Below are 16,862 nucleotides of genomic sequence, written 5' to 3'. Positions count from 1 at the left end.
ATGTATTAAATATGGATTTTATATAATTATAATAAAGATATTTTTCTAAATTAGTATAATTATGCATTATTCATTAAATGCATTCATTTTGGAGGGAAAATGAATTCAGGAGGAATTTACACCTCACTCTCATTAGTTGAGAAAAACTCAATTTTAATATATTAAGTAGATTATATAAATAGAAATACTTGCTAAGTATATATAAAAGAGGAGATATATAATTATATATAATATAATTGTTATATATGTAACAGATATAAATTGTTATAATTATAGAGACTTACTATAATTATATTAAATTTAATTATGAATGTAAATAAATAAAAGTGATAATAATTAATATTATTTTTTTTACATTTAATATTTACCGTAAATATAAAAAATATTGAGAAAAAAGTAGATACTGACTTTATTTTATTTTATTTTACGTCATGAATTTTTTTACTAAAATTAATGGAGGAAAAAAAAATCTTTATGATTATATATCAATCTCAATCACAATAAATAAGATGAATCAGTTGAGCAACTAACAAATTTAATGGATAAATATTATTTTCTATTTATAAAAAAAATGAGGTAACATACCTGCGTATATTAATATAGGAAGAATATATACTCATAGTTTTAAAATCTTTAAAAATATTTGATTTTATTATCCTTCAAGCCAAAAAATCCATCCTTTATTTTCATTAAATATTTATATTAATTCAATTAGATGAGTGTTTTAATAAAAGGAAAAATAATTATTATTATTATTATTGAATAATAACGATAATTATCGTTATTAATATTAAATTGGTTATATATATATATTTATTGTTGCTTCTACAATCATGTAATAATATTTTCTTTCATTTGTTAATTAATTAAACTTGGTTATTTATATTAAATATATTTAATGATTACTAAAAATTAATCATATAATTATCATTATTAATAACCAATTATTAATAACCAATTTATATTTCTCTAAAATATAATTTTCTATCTTTTTATTATTATTATTATTATTATTATTATTATTATTATTATTATTATTATTATTATTATTATTATTATATAGGTCACCATTAAAATAATAATTTGTCACTAATAAAATTTTAGGATAATGAATAAAAAATAGAATTATATCAATATAATTAAAATTAATATAATTAAAATAGTTAATAATATTTTTAATTGATAATTAGGTTAATAATGTATTAATTATTGATTTTATATAATTATAATAGAAATATTTTTATAAATTAGTATAATTATGAATTATTCATTAAATGCTAAGTATAATATTGTTATATAATTATAATTAAGATAATTTTCTGAAATAAATTTAAAAAAGATTAGTATAATTATAATAAAGAGATTATCTTAAATTAGTATAATTATGTATCATGTATTCATTAAATACTAATTATAATATAATTATATCAATTAAAGATCATTTTTAAAAATAAATTTAAAAGAGAGAAATAGTGCAATCATTTTGGAAGAAAAATGGATTCACGAGAAAATGATACCTCACCATCATAAGTTGGGAAAAAACCCAATTTTAGTATATTAAAGAGATTGGTATAAATTATAATAAATTATATAACATTTAAAAAGAAAATAAAATGAATAAGAAGAAAATAAAAATAAATAGAATAGATAGAAGACTACAATAAAATAAATTGAATGTGAGAGTTTTTTTTTGTACATTTCATATTACATCCGTTTCAATAATAATAATAATAATAAATAAAAATACGTCAACTTGATATCTAAGAAAAAATGATGAGATAAAATCATAATACAGTTCTAAAGTAAAAGCTTAAATTAGAACATAATATCATTATACAACACATATTGAAAGTAATTTTACACTACAATATACTACAAACAGGTAAATGACTTAAATTTAAATACAAAATATTTTTTATTTATGCATACATGATAACACCATAGTCTATAAATACTTCATAGATAACATATCTATATAGCTCCGAATGATGAGCATGAAAGTTGGAGAGTGTGGTAGTTTGTGTCTACGATAGTTGCCTTCTTGCAATGACGCTTAATAGGAAGAAAAAGAATTGTTGTAAAAGCTATCAAATGAAAGAGTAATTGGTAAACGAATGATATTTTCTTCTAGCATATATGGTCTTTTATAGTGGTAAAATAAAAATGGAAGGAATTAAATTTTATATTTTTATATTAGGAATAGAATTTGATATTTATCCTAATAAAATTATTATTATTATCATCAATATAAACGGGTTAACAACTTGCCACTAATAAAATCATTGGATAATGAATAAGAATTAGAAGGATATAAATATAATTAAAATAATATAATTAAAATGTTTAAAAATATTTTTGATTAATAATTAGTTTAATAATGTATTAAATATTGATTTTATATAATTATAATAAAGATATTTTCTTAAATTAGTATAATTATGCATTATTTATTAAAATAATTAAAAATATTTTTGATTAATAATTGATAATTAGTTTAATAATGCATTAAATATTAATTTTATATAATTATAATAAAAATATTTTCCTAAATTAGTATAATTATGCATTATTCATTAAATGTATTCATTTTGGAGGGAAAATGGGTTCACGAGAAAGTGACACCTCACTTTCATTAGTTGGGGGAAAACCCAATTTTAGTATATTAAGTAGATTTAACTCAGACAAAAAACTTGAATAATTTGTGATATTTATCATTTATAATTTTAAATAGTTTTTTTTTTTAATTTCAGATAATCAAAATTCATTTATCATATTTATCTATACAGATATTTATAATTTAAATTTGACTCATAGTCCATTACAAATTTGACTCACATAAAAAACTTGAATGATTCTTTTGAATTATAAAAAATCACATTACGTGTATTTAACATAGTTATTTAGAATGTGTTTAGTTTAACGTTTAAACTATCAAAAGCTCGTTTAATTTTTTTGAAGGCTTCACTTTTTCGTTTGGTTATTTTTTCTTTACATAATTCAATAGACCATTTTATAATAAGCACAAATTTAAAGACTTAAAAGTCAAACTTTATAAATTTACAATTTTATATACAATGCCAATAAAAAAATACTAAATTGAATATGCTTACCTCGTCTATTAACTATTAAGAACCAATTTCAAGTTTTTTTTTACCATAGACGATTTCTTCTATTAGATACTTCTTGTTCTTTATAAATTTGTGGGTATTGTTTATGAGGATAATATATATGCAATGAATATGTGTTTTGATAGTTTGATTTTTATCGATATGTATTTATTTATTTTTATTTTGATATTTAATAATTAATACGTTTTTTGTGATGATGTGAATTTTTAGTAAAAGATATTTTTTAACAGAAAAATTATCTTTTTTAAAATTTTAATGTATTTAACGAATTTTTTAAAATAAAAATAAAAAAACACTAAAATATACATTTTTTTAAAAGACTTGTTTTTATTTTACAACAGATATGTTTTAATAAAAAAATAATTTTACATATAAGACTCACAATAGTCAAAAGAGAGTAGGATATTTTTTTTGGTGACTTTAGATTAATTTGATTTTGGGGTTCACCAAAGTTCAAATTCTTAAATTTTTAGATCTAGAATTCTGATACCATGTCATGATACCACTCATCCCAAAAACTTCTGCTAAAATAGAATAGGATATGATATGGTCTACACTCTATCTCATTTTTATTTGTGAATTGAAAATTTTTTTGAAGCTCAACCCTATTTTACTTACGGGTTGAGAATTTTTCAACTCTAACTCTACTTGCACTTTAAAATTCTAAATTCTACTTTATTTACACTCTACCAGTAAAAAAATTAAAATTTTTTAAATAAATATAAAATCCAATCATTTCATATTCAATATAAATTAATAAATATAAAATTAAAAATTAAATTCAAATTAAATTATAAATACTAAAATTTTAAAAGAAATTCGATATAAAATTACAAATAACATAATTATTAATTTCTTAATAAAATTAAAATAACATAAAAAAAAGATAAATATTTTGTCATTGTTCTTCTAACTCCAAATCCTTATAACTTACTCTTTAAACAACAAACATACTAAATTAGTAGTATAATCTGTGTTTGCTATTCTTCTTCTCTCATCGTCAAAGTTGCTCCGAAAATGATGAACAAAAGGTCTCAAAACCAGTCATTATCGCTCTCTCCTCGCCCTTCTTTGTTGCTTCCTTAGCCCTGTCTCTGCTGCGTGCTCCTCTGCCTGGTGCTGTCCTGCCTTCGCCGCCCTGCCTGGCGCCGTGGCGTCTTCTGTAGTATTTTCTTTTGTCTGTGGTGTTTGAAAGGTTTGCGTCATCCCTGCTGCTATCTGTGGTGTGGAGTGCGCCAAATGATGGTTTACGAAGCATTGGATTGGAACAGGTAACCTGATCTCAATACGCGGCTGCCTGCTCGATTCAGGAGTAGACAACTTAGTTGACTGTTACATGTTTGCTGCATTTTCAGACTTGGCTGCACCTCGGCGTGCTCGGCTTCTTGTTACAGTTCCGGCACTGGATCAGGCTGAATTCCAGCAAGGCGCTTTGAGAAACGGCGAGGAAGATTGATCTCCTTTTGGGGAAGTTGCTTCGCTTGGGAATCTTCTTCAGCACCCACCACGCCTATATCATGTAATAAACATACATTAACACATACATGCAAGAATCAAACTAAACTGTTGAAAGGCAATATTATATGAAAAATTCAGAAGTTTAATTACACTCAGCAAAAGTATTTTCAGAGATTGGCGTAGAAGCATATTCTCCTGAACGCGCAGGCTTTGGAACTTGTTCCGAATCTGAGCTCAAACCCATGGTACTGGCTGAAAAAGGAACAAGAAGTTAATCCTTTTATTGAAATGGTTTTAAACAGAAACAATTTTAACAGAAGCAAAGGCCAGATAACTCATGAACATTAATTAAGGCATATCACAATGAGTAATTTAGTCATTTGCATTTAAATGTATAGTTGAGTTATCTTGATTACTAATTGTAATATTCTCAATAAGAAAGAAGAATAATTTAACCGACATATTTTTGTTCTATTTCACATTTAACATCAACTCATTCAGAAAAGGATTCAATTGATTGTTTCATTTTCCAATTTTCGGAGAAGTTGCAGACAAAAACTACTTACAGCGAACTTGTCAGCTAAACACATAGGAATTTGAATGATTTATGAGAGGTCAGAGGTGATTTATATGGATGTATAAAGCTGATGAGCGTTCACATGAAAGAAGAGTAAGAATGAGAGATCTCTCCTCAAATACTGTTAAAATGATTAACCAGCAGTCACAATTTTAGGATAATCAAAATTCATTTATCATGTGTGTTCATCAGATATTTATAATTTAAATTTGACTCACAATCCATTACAAATTTAACTCACATAAAAAACTTGAATGATTTATGAGAGGCCAGAGGTGAATATATAGATGTATAAAGTATTTGAGTGTTCACATGAAAGAATAGTAAGAATGAGAGATCGCTCTTTAATACTATTAAAATGGTTAATCAGCAGTCACAATTTCAGGACAGTCAAGGTTCACTTATCATGTGTGTCCATACAGATATTTATAATTTAAATTTGACTCACAGTTCATTACAAATTTAACTCATAGGAAACTTGAATGATTTATGAGAGACCAGAAGTGATATTTATAGATATATAAAGTTCACATGAAAGAAGAGTACGAATGAGAAATCTTTCCTCAAAATCTATTGAAAAGGTTAACCAACCATTACAATTTCAGGACAATCAAGATTTATTTATCATGTGTATCCATATAGATGTTTATAATTTAAATTTAATTACCATACAGACTATTACAAATTGGACTCATATAGAAAACTTGAATGATTCATTAGAGGTCAGATCAGAGGTGATATATATAAATGTATAAAGTACTTGAATGTTCATATGAAAGAAAAGTAAGAATGAGAGATCTCTTCTCAAATATTGTTGAAAAGGTTAAGTAGTAGTCATAATTTCAGGACAGATATTTATAATTCAAATTTGACTTATCACATAGTCACAGTCCATTACAAATTTGACTCAAATAAAAAATTTGAATGATTTATAAGAGGTTAGAGGTGATATTTATCATTTATAATTTTAAATAACTATTTTTTTTAATTTTAAAACCGTCAAAGTTCATTTATTATGTGTGTCCATATAGATATTTATAATTCAAATTTCACTCATAATCTATTACAAGTTTGATTCACATAAGAAACTTGAATGGTTCTTACTTTTGAATTATGAAAAGTCACGTGTATTTCGCATAGTTATTAAAACTGGACTCGGAGTCCATTACAAATTTGACTCAAATTAGAAACTTGAATGATTTCTGAGAGGCCAGGGGTGATATTTATCATTTATAATTTCAAATAGCTATTTTTTTAATTTTAGGACAGTCAAAGTTCATTTATCATGTGTGTTCATACAGATATTTATAATTTAAATTTGACTCACAGTCCATTGCAAATTTGACTCACATAGAAAACTTGAATGGTTCTTAAGTCACGTTAAGTGTATTTGACATAATTATTAAAATTGGACTTACAGTCAATTATAAATTTGACTCAGATAAGGAACTTAAATTATTTATGAGAAGTCAGAAGAAATATTTATCATTTATATTTTAAATAACTATTTTTTTATTTTAAGACAGTCAAAATTCATTTATCATGTGTGTCCATACAAATATTTATAATTTAAATTTGACTCACAATCAATTACAAATTTAACTCACATAAAATGATTTGTGAAATTTATCTTTAAGAACCAATTTCAAGTTTTTTCACCATAGACTATTTCTTCTATTAGATACTTTTTGTTCTTTATAAATTTTTGAGTATTGTTTACGAGGATAATATATGCTATGAATATGTGCTTTGATAGTTTGATTTTTATGGATATGTATTTATTTATTTTTATTTTGATATTTAATACGTTTTTTGTGATGATATGAATTTTTAGTCAAAGATCTTTTTTAACAAAAAAATTATCTTTTTTAAAATTTTAATGTACTTGACAAATTTTTTAAAATAAAAAAAAACACTAAAATATAAATTTTAAAAAATACAATTATCAACTTTTTTAAAAAAACTTGCTTTTACTTTACAAAAGATATGTTTTAATAAAAAAATAATTTTACATATAAGACTCACAATCGTTAAAATAGAGTAGGATAAGATATGGTTTATATTTTACCTTAACTTTATTTGTGAATTGAAAATTTTTTTAAAATTTAATCTTACTCTACCTACGAGTTGAGAATTTCTCAATCCTAACTCTACTCGCATCTTAAAGTTCTAAATTCTATTTTACACGCACTCTATCCATAAAAAAATTAAAATTTTTTAAATAAATATAAAATTCTATCATTCCATATTCAATATAAATTAATAAATATAAAATTAAAAATATAAATAAAAAATTTAATATAAAATTACAAATAACATAATTATCAATCTCTTAATAAAATTAAAATAACACAAATAAAAATAAATATTTTGTCACTCTTTTTCTATCTCCAAATTCTTATAACTTACTCTTTAAACAACAAACATACTAAATTAGTAATATAATCTGTGTTTGTTGTTCTTCTTCCCTCATCATCAAAGTTGCTCCGAAAATGATGAACAAAAGGTCTCAAAACCAGTCATTATCGCTCTCTCCTCGCCTTTCTTTGTTGCTTCCTTAGCCCTGTTTCCGCTGGGTGCTCGTCTGCCTGGTGCTGTCCCGCCTTCGCCGCCCTGCCTGGCGCCGTGGCGTCTTCTGTAGTATTTTCTTTTGTCTGTGGTGTTTGAAAGGTTTGCGGCATCCCTGCTGCTATCTGTGGTGTGGAGTGCGCCAAATGATGGTTTACAAAGCATTGGACTGGAAAAGGTAACCTGATCTCAATACGCGGCTGGCTGCTCGATTCAGGAGTAGACAACTTAGTTGACTTTGACATGTTTGCTGCATTTTCAGACTTGGCTGCACCTCGGACTGCTCGGCTTCTTGTTACAAGTTCCGGCACTGGATCAAGCTGAATTCCAGCAAGGCGCTTTGAGAAACGGCGAGGAAGATTGATCTCCTTTTGGGGAAGTTGCTTCGCTTGGGAATCTTCTTCAGCACCCACCACGCCTATATCATGTAATAAACATACATTGATACATACATGCAAGAATCAAACTAAACTGTTGAAAGGCAATATTATATGAGAAAAATTCAAAAGTTTACACTCAGCAGATGAGCAGAAGTATTTCTAGAGATTGGCGTCGAAGCATATTCTCCTGAACGCGCAGGCTTTGGAACTTGTTCCGAATCTGAGCTCAAACCCATGGTATTGGCTGAAAAAGGAACAAGTAAACAACAAGTTAATCAACTATAAATCTTTTTATTGGAATGGTTTTAAACAGAAACAATTTTAACAGAAGCAAAGGCCAGATAACTCATGAACATTAATTAAGGCATATCACAATGAGTAATTTAGTCATTTGCATTTAAATGTACAGTTGAGTTATCTTGATTCCTAATTGTAATATTCTCAATAAGAAAGAAGAATAATCTAACCAACATATTTTTCTTCTATTTCACATTTAACATCAACTCATTCACAATGGATTCAATTGATTGTTTCATTTTCCAGTTTTCGGAGATTTTGCAGACAAAAAATGCTTACAGGGAACTTGTCAACAACACACGTAGAGAGATTGAATGATTTATGAGAGGTTAAAGATGATATATATAGATGTATAATACATTTGAGTGTTTACATGAAAGAAGAGTAAAAGTGAGAGATTTCTCTTCAAATACTATTGAAAAGATTAACAGGCAACAGCCGTCACAATTTTAGGACAGTCAAGATTCATTTATCATGTGTGTCTATACAGATATTTATAATTTAAATTTAACTCACAGTCCATTAAAAATTTGACTCACATAGAAAACTTGAATGATTCATGAGATGTGATATATATAAATGTATAAAGCACTTGAGTGTTCACATGAAAGAAGAGTAAGAATGAGAGATCTCTCTTCAAATTCTATTAAAAAGGTTAATCAGTAGTCACAATTTCAGGACAGTCAAAGTTTATTTATTATGTGTGTTCATTCAGATATTTATAATTCAAATTAGACTTATAGTATGTTACAAATTACTATTGAAAAGGTTAACCAACAATCATAATTTCAGGACAGTCAAGGTTCATTTATCATATGTGTCCATACAGATATTTATAATTTAAATTTGACTCACATACAGTCCATTATAAATTTGACTCACATAGAAAACTTGAATGATTCATGAGAAGTCAGAGGTGATATAAATAGATGTATAAAGCACTTGAGTGTTCACATAAAAGAAGAAGAAGAATGAGAGATCTCTCTTCAAATATTGTTGAAAAGGTTAACTAGCAGTCACAATTTCAAGACAGTCAAGGTTCATTTATTATGTGTGTCCATATAGATATTTATAATTTAAATTTGACTCAGTCTATTACAAATTTGACTCAGATAGGGAACTTGAATGATTCATGAGAGGCCAGAGGTGATATTTATCGTTTATAGTTTCAAATAGCTATTTTTTTTTTTAATTTCAGGACGGTCAAAGTTCATTTATCATGTGTGTCCATACATTCAAATTTGATTCATAATCCATTACAAATTTGACTCTGATAGAGAACTTGAATGATTCATGAGAGGTCAGAAGTGATATTTATCCTTTAAAATTTCAAATAGCTATTTTTTCTTAATTTCAGGACAGTCAAAGTTCATTTATCATGTGTGTCCATTCAAATATTTATAATTCAAATTTGACTCACAGTCTATCACAAATTTGACTCAGATAAAAAACTGGAATGATTCATGAGGGGTCAGAGGGTGATATATATCATTTATAATTTCAAATAGCTATTTTTTAATTTCAGGACAGTCAAAGTTCATTTATCATGTGTATCTATACAGATATTTTTAATTCAAATTTGACTCACAGTTCATTACAAATTTGATTCATATAGGAAACTTGGATGATTCTTACTTTTGAATTATGAAAAGTCACATGTAAAAAAGAGTATAGCACATATACAATAAAGTATAAATTATACCTTCTTGTCTCTAATATACTAAACTTCTTTAATATTTAATTTAATTAAATTTTATTTTTAACTTTTAAATAAATTTTATTTTTTTTCCTTCAATAATTTTAATTTTTTTACAATAGATAATTATTTAATTTAATTTTTAATTTTGCTCTTAATAAAAAATAAATGTACTTAGAATGAAAGTAATGTGATTAAGAGTAAAATTAAGAAATAAATTTATTTAGAATAAGAGTAATGTGATTAAGAGTAATTTACTTAGATGTAATTAAAAAATATTAAATAACTATTTATTGTAAAAAAATAATATTATTAAATAATAAAATTAAAATTTATTTCAAAATTAAAAATAAAGTTTAACTAAGTTAAACAGTAAAGAATTTTGATATATTAGAGACAAAAATTTATAATTTATCCTTTATTGTATATATACCATATTCTTTTTTTTTCTTTTCGCAAGTTTATGTATTAACCATTCTACAAATATTTCATAACGAGTAAAAATCTTTAAGAATAAAATAAAAAAAAAATTATTATACATGTATAATGAAATAGATGAAGATTAAACCCACATTCTCTCTTTTTTGTAATTTTAATATGAAATTTATTATGATTTTGTTACTTTTAATTTTAATATAAATTTAATTTTGTATTTTCTATTTTATTAGTATGTTTATAAAATATGAAATAATTAAATATTGTGTTCGATTGAAAAATTTTGATTTGTTACATTACTGCTAGGGTCGAATAAGTGCAAGTGTGGAACTTTAGGGCATACGTAAAATTAGAATCGAAAGATTCTCAACTTTCGGATAAGACATATTTGAATTTTAGAGAGAATTTAAACCTGCAAATAAAATTAGAACATAATCTAAATTCTACCCTACCCTATCCATTTTTAGCCCTAAAGTTGATCCGTGAACCCATGGACCAAAAGCGGTTTAAACAACCCATTTATTTTGCAAATTGAACTGTTCTGGTCTCTTAATATTTAACTCAGGTTTCGGCCTGTGTACCCACCTCTAACTGCTCTCTGCTCTGCAGGGTTCAAGGATTTGACTGCGTTTGGATTCTAGACAAAATTGCAGAGATAAAGCGACAAGGAGACAGCGACACAGATTTTCTATCTTTAGGACACAAATTGTAAATTGTGTATATGTTCATGTCTTTATCTCTACGACCAAATGATTCCTACTATCATTGCATACCTATATCAAAGACAATATCCGAATGAAAGATTCATGTATATCAGTTGCTGTAAATATTTTCCCAGTCGTATATATTAAGGCCGAGGGCAAAATGAACTCAAGCAAGTCACATACTAGTGAACCCAAACATATTAATATAATAACCGAATTTAAGAGAAACAAAGAACTGATATATGAGGGATAGGCAAATGGAATAATAATCAAAAGTCAAAACTAATCCAATTCTTTTAATAAAAAACTTGAAAGATACAATGCCACCAACCATTCATCTCTTGTGCAAATATAAACGGTATTCTGGAATATCATCCTTTTGCTCACAAAAATACACACTAGAAAATCAAGACAAAATTCCTTATAATTAATGCAAGCAACAATAATTAAGAAATGAAATCAATATTACAATGCATTGCTGGGTTGCGTGGGTGAAACTCTCTGAGTTTTACACCTGTAAATGATGAGAATTGATAATTCAGAGAAGTGTGTTAATGGGAAATAAGAACGTGTTAGACGGTGGCTTACATGATCTTATCTTTAATCAGAGTGTATTCAAGTTCCTACCTCTTCAAATCTAAAAATAATAGCAGAGTAATTCACCTGTTACACTGTAATCTGGAAGCATAATTATGGTTGTTGCAATTTGTGCACATCCAATCTCCGCTACGCCATTGCTTTGCTCTGTTAATTCAAACAGATAAAAGTAATTAAGTAATAATGCTAGGAGTAGGAGTGTATAATATCATCATTTAAGAGTTGACAAACACAAAAAAAATGTCTTCAATATTATATTGAGCTTATGTGAGAGTCAGAGGAAATTACCCTTTTCCAAGGAGTGCAGGTGTAGAAACTTGAGGTGGAAATAGCGTCGGTATTGGCAACGTTGAAGCTATGCTTGAGTTTATGCTAGGAAATGACGGGAGCACTCCAGGTTTTGGATCTCCGCTTGTTCCTACTACTTGGTCATTAGTCTGCACAATAAGTGTAAAGGGAATAAGAAATTCAAAGAGAAAGAGCATTAGCTATGATGACAAACGAGATCTAAAATCACAGAAGAATTAGAAATTCAATTAAAGCCCCAAAAAAGTTCTTACAGGTCCCACGTTCAATCTCTTCTTGTCCCAGTCATCAACCAATTCTTCAGAAGCTAACCGTTTTGTCCCAAGTGCTTTGAACCAAATAAGTGTAAACAGCATGAAGTTAACATCAATCACCACAGAAAATTTCATTTTTACCAAAAATATCTCTGTAGTACTGCAATGTTCCCAGAAGGAACACCTTATGTATCTTGCACCTATAATATATACACTAACTTAAAAAAGAAAGAAAGGCATACCAGGTGGAAAAGCGTCGCATTTTTTACACTGCAAAAAGATTCAACATAGAAACATATCAAACTTAAAAAATGAATACTTCAGTGCTTGTGTAATTCTACATCATTTATAATTTATAAGTAGAATTCAAGACTCTACCTGCGAGCGCGAAGAGTAATTATGGAAGCCACAATTACAGATCCAATCCCCATTCCGCCACCCCTTTGGTACAGATAGGTTTTGACTGTTGGAATTTTCAATAGGAAGTCCAGAGCTATAATTTGCACCAAGCAGCCATAGGGGAAGTGGTTGGACACCATACTTATCTGATCCTAACATCGACCAATTGGAACCTAAGTGGAGTGACTGAGGTGGAGCACCGGCACCATTGCCAATCAATCCAATATTCAACTTTTGATCTGGTCCCCCAGGAGCCCTGGAGAAGTAATTTGGATAAGCAGGGAAAGATGCCCCGGTCATTGCAATTGCTGGCATAGCTGCTATCTCCTTTGGTTGTCCGCACTTCTTGCACCTCTCTCTTGATGCATAATTGTTGTTAGTGCAGCCTATTGATCCATAGTATAAAATCCATCCCCACAAAGCATCCAGAGGGAAAGGAAGCCAAGCATACGCACACCAACACGTCCCACGCACACCAACCCGTCCATTTCACACAAAAATACACATACAAAAGCACAAATATCTCAACCTAGTTGACAGCATGTTCTTCATCTTAAAGTTCAATACAAGATCATAAGCCAAAAATAAAACATCAAATGCAATGCTAAGCTGTTCATGATTTTGTCAACTAACGGGAAACCCTAAAATAACAAAGGAAATGCACAACTCAATTCGTGGTGTTGACTACATAAGGTTCTAAAATCACTATCCTTGAGAGAAATCAGGTTCTAAAACTAATTACATGATAAAGCTAGCCTATGTTGTAGTCAATACCCTGGATTTGGATTTTAATCTCCATTCAATTTCCAGCTTCCAGAACACTCAAATTCAAGCTTGCAAGTGTCGCCGCATAATATATGAGCCAAATTCAAAGAGCTAGTTGGTCATTAGTGAACTGAACAAGTGATGTTTAGTGACTAATTTTGCTTATTTTCATTTCATTTCTGTATCTTATCCCCACTAACAACATTGAATTCAAATATACAAACATATAGGCACAAACCGCAAAGCATGAATATCATATGAGAAATGTTAACATGACACTATGGCCAGAGACTCCCATCCACCATTGGATGGAACATGCGCTCCATACATCCAATCCAACAGTCGATGAGAGTATGTGGCGACGGTGCCCCTCAATTGTTAGATTCAAAAAACATTACTCAACCCACTATCTCAGTTCTGTTCAGTATCCAATCAATTTGTAAAATCTCTCCACATTCAAAAACAATTAGTAAAGCAAACAGAGATAAAATTGACAAGAGAGGATAGGAGGTCTAACCAGTGCAGATCCAATCACCAATTCGAGGTAGCCACTTGGAATCAGAAGGGGTTTTGGTATCGACAAGGATCCGTGGCTGCTTGCAACGGTTACAGAATGATCTGAATGCGTAGTTTCTGTTGTTGCAGCTGCTACAATCCCAATCCCCATCTCTCCCTTCTCCCATTCTCCTTCTTCTCTCAATCCTCAACTGCCTCTGCAATAATCCACATTATCATATAGACGTAGTAATGTAATTACAATGATAATCGTAATAAACAGTTAGGTGAAGAATGAAATGCATATGTTGTGTAAAATAAACGAGAAAGAGAAAGCTGAAAGCACCGTTTTTTTTCCCTCTTACCTATTGGCAGATAGAGTGAAGATGGAAGAAGGCGATGGAACGGGATGAGATGAGATTGTGAAAAATGAGAAAGGATTGAATGAATGAGATGGTGATGGGAGTGATGAAAGTGGAGGGTGAGATTGAGAAGAATCAGAGAGTGAACTGAAAACCCTAGTACGAGCGAAGCGTCTTCTAAGAACAACACTGGTGCATAGTTTCAGCTTCCATTGTGTATCTCTCTCTTTCTAATAATATAAGTTTAATTTTAAACTAAAACAAAAACTTTTTTTTTTTTCAAAAGATAATAGTGATATTTTATAAAATAGAAAAAAAATATAATGTCTAAAAGTCAAGACAAAAAAAATAAAAAATGAGAATTTATAAATATGCATGAACATATTGAAATTGTAAGAAAAAATAATATGAAAAAGTAGATATAGAAGAGACTTTAGAACACGATGCTTAAAGTAAAATAAATAGTTTCTCATTCAACTTAAGCCATGTTGCTAGCACTTTTTCGGAGACTTCTAGACATATTCAAAGACTCGTTGACACCTCTTTTTCTAAATATTCCAAACTATAATTAAAACCAGTCGAACTTTTAGAGGACTTATTTCTTAAAGTCCAGTTTGTAACACTGAATCCCTTCACCAATCGAACAACAAAGAACATCTATGATATATCGTTTGGAATGAGATAAGCTAAATAACTCTTCTTCCACACTAGATTAGCGTCTCCACAAAAAAAATAGATAGTGCTTGAGTGATTATAGAGTTGACTTGCAGATTGGACAAGTTGCCTGAGCGATGGAAACCGCTGGTGGATGAGAAATTAAACAGAAAACTTACTATGGAAGATTTTTTACGCAAAGAACAAAATCTTGTGAGCGATTTTCAGCTTCCATAAATGGCTCCAACTGACATCTGTTGCATGAAATTTGGACACAATTTAATGGAGGTATGGTAAAATTGGTAAGCAATCCTGTACCTTAATGTAACATCATATGTTTTTACTCTATTCATTACCCATTGAATTGTGTCTTCACTTTCTCCTGAGGTTATGTAGAGAATTCGCTAAGCAATTTCTGGAGGGAAAGGATTTGAGATTAATACTTAGTTCCACTATTTATTTGACAAAAATAGGTCTTTCACCCATAACAAATGATAACTATCTGATAATAGTGCCACATATGGTGGAACAGTGAAGGAGTAAGGAGGAGGGAGTCATGGTTCACCGAAGATTCAGATATCACTAGAACTTACTTTTCAACTAATGTATTTTTCTACAACTCGTCTTCCTTCAAGAATACTTTGCCAACCCCAAGAAGATAAAGTTCCTACTTCTACTATAAGAATAGAATTAAATCTAAAGTATTTACCATTAAGTATTCTAGAAAGAATAGAGTTAACTTGAGTCACGATTTTTCATTACTGTTTATCCAAAAGAGCCAGGTTTTGAGTCCTGAGATCTTTAAAACTAAGTCTGCCTTCTTTCTTAGGCCTACTAATCTTATCCCAACTAATCCACACCATTCGTCTTTCAGAACATTTCTTCTCCCATCAGAACTGGGTTAAAATACTATGAATTTCATTTAGCAAGCTGTCCAAAAGTTTAAAATATGATAATGTGTATATTGGTATGGCTTCACCACCTGTTCAGAATAATACATGTCTTTCTCCATTAGATAACAAAAACATTTTCTATCCTTGTGTCCATTTGAGAAACTTATATTTGATTGAATAGAAGGTTGCTTTCTTAGAGCGGTTAATAAGAGAAAGTAGACCCAAATATTTATCCTGTGCACCTATGTGAAAAATATTCAATTGGGTTGCTAGGGAGGTTCTAATCAACTCTAGAATGTTATTACTGAAGAATATGGCCAATTTATTAAGATTAAATCTTAGCCCACTGAAGGTTTCATAAGATTCCAATAATTTTAGAATAGAGGCATAATTATTTTTTGAAGCTTTAGCGAATAGAATGGAATCATCAGCGAATAACAAGTGATTTATAGTAGAGTATATTCTATTTATCTGAATTTTTTAAATGAGACTATTTTGCTTTGTTTTGTACAGTAAGAAGGAAAGTCTTTGTGCACATAATAAGAAAAGAAAAGAGGATAGAGGGTCAGCCTCTATTTGGTTTAAAAAAATCATAGGGTTAACCGTCCACAACAATAGAGTAAAAAATAGTTGTCAACAATTCACAAATTCAGTCAATGAATCTCAATTCAAAACCCAACTTCTCCATAATAAACCATAGGAAATGCCACTCTACTCTGTCGTAAACTTTACTCATATCAAACTTGAGTGTCATTTCATATTTCAAGCCTCAATTTTTTTGTTTAAGATAGTGCATACATTCGTGTGCTATAAGAATGTTATCAGAAATAAGTTTATTTAAGAATGCACTTTGAATAGGGTTAATTACCTTGTTCGTACACCCTTAGAGTTTGT

At 28.7% G+C, this 16,862-nt stretch overlaps 1 protein-coding gene across 2 annotated transcripts; it reads right to left on the bottom strand.

Annotated features, from left to right (window-relative positions):
- Window positions 1-11,506: 11,506 nt before the first annotated feature.
- On the bottom strand, window positions 11,507-14,693 carry LOC112720098 (ranBP2-type zinc finger protein At1g67325). Of its 2 annotated transcripts, none has more exons than XM_025770917.3 (8): window positions 14,425-14,693; window positions 14,082-14,277; window positions 12,779-13,185; window positions 12,643-12,670; window positions 12,401-12,474; window positions 12,129-12,277; window positions 11,907-11,987; window positions 11,507-11,757 (listed from the first exon to the last, which is right to left on the bottom strand). In XM_025770917.3, exons 2-8 carry the CDS (start codon window positions 14,245-14,247, stop codon window positions 11,709-11,711), a joined length of 954 nt encoding a protein of 317 aa, XP_025626702.1. In that variant the 5' UTR covers window positions 14,248-14,277; window positions 14,425-14,693; the 3' UTR covers window positions 11,507-11,708. The 2 variants fall into 2 exon arrangements, with proteins under 2 accessions (XP_025626702.1, XP_025626703.1); XM_025770918.3 differs by having other exon boundaries at window positions 12,779-13,157; window positions 14,425-14,646.
- Between the last annotated feature and the right edge of the window lie 2,169 nt (window positions 14,694-16,862).

The sequence above is a fragment of the Arachis hypogaea genome, chromosome 11, assembly GCF_003086295.3.
Source record: "Arachis hypogaea cultivar Tifrunner chromosome 11, arahy.Tifrunner.gnm2.J5K5, whole genome shotgun sequence".
NCBI lineage: Eukaryota > Viridiplantae > Streptophyta > Magnoliopsida > Fabales > Fabaceae > Arachis > Arachis hypogaea.
The sequence above is the reverse complement of the archived record's forward strand: the minus strand, read 5'-3'. Positions and strand labels throughout refer to the sequence as shown.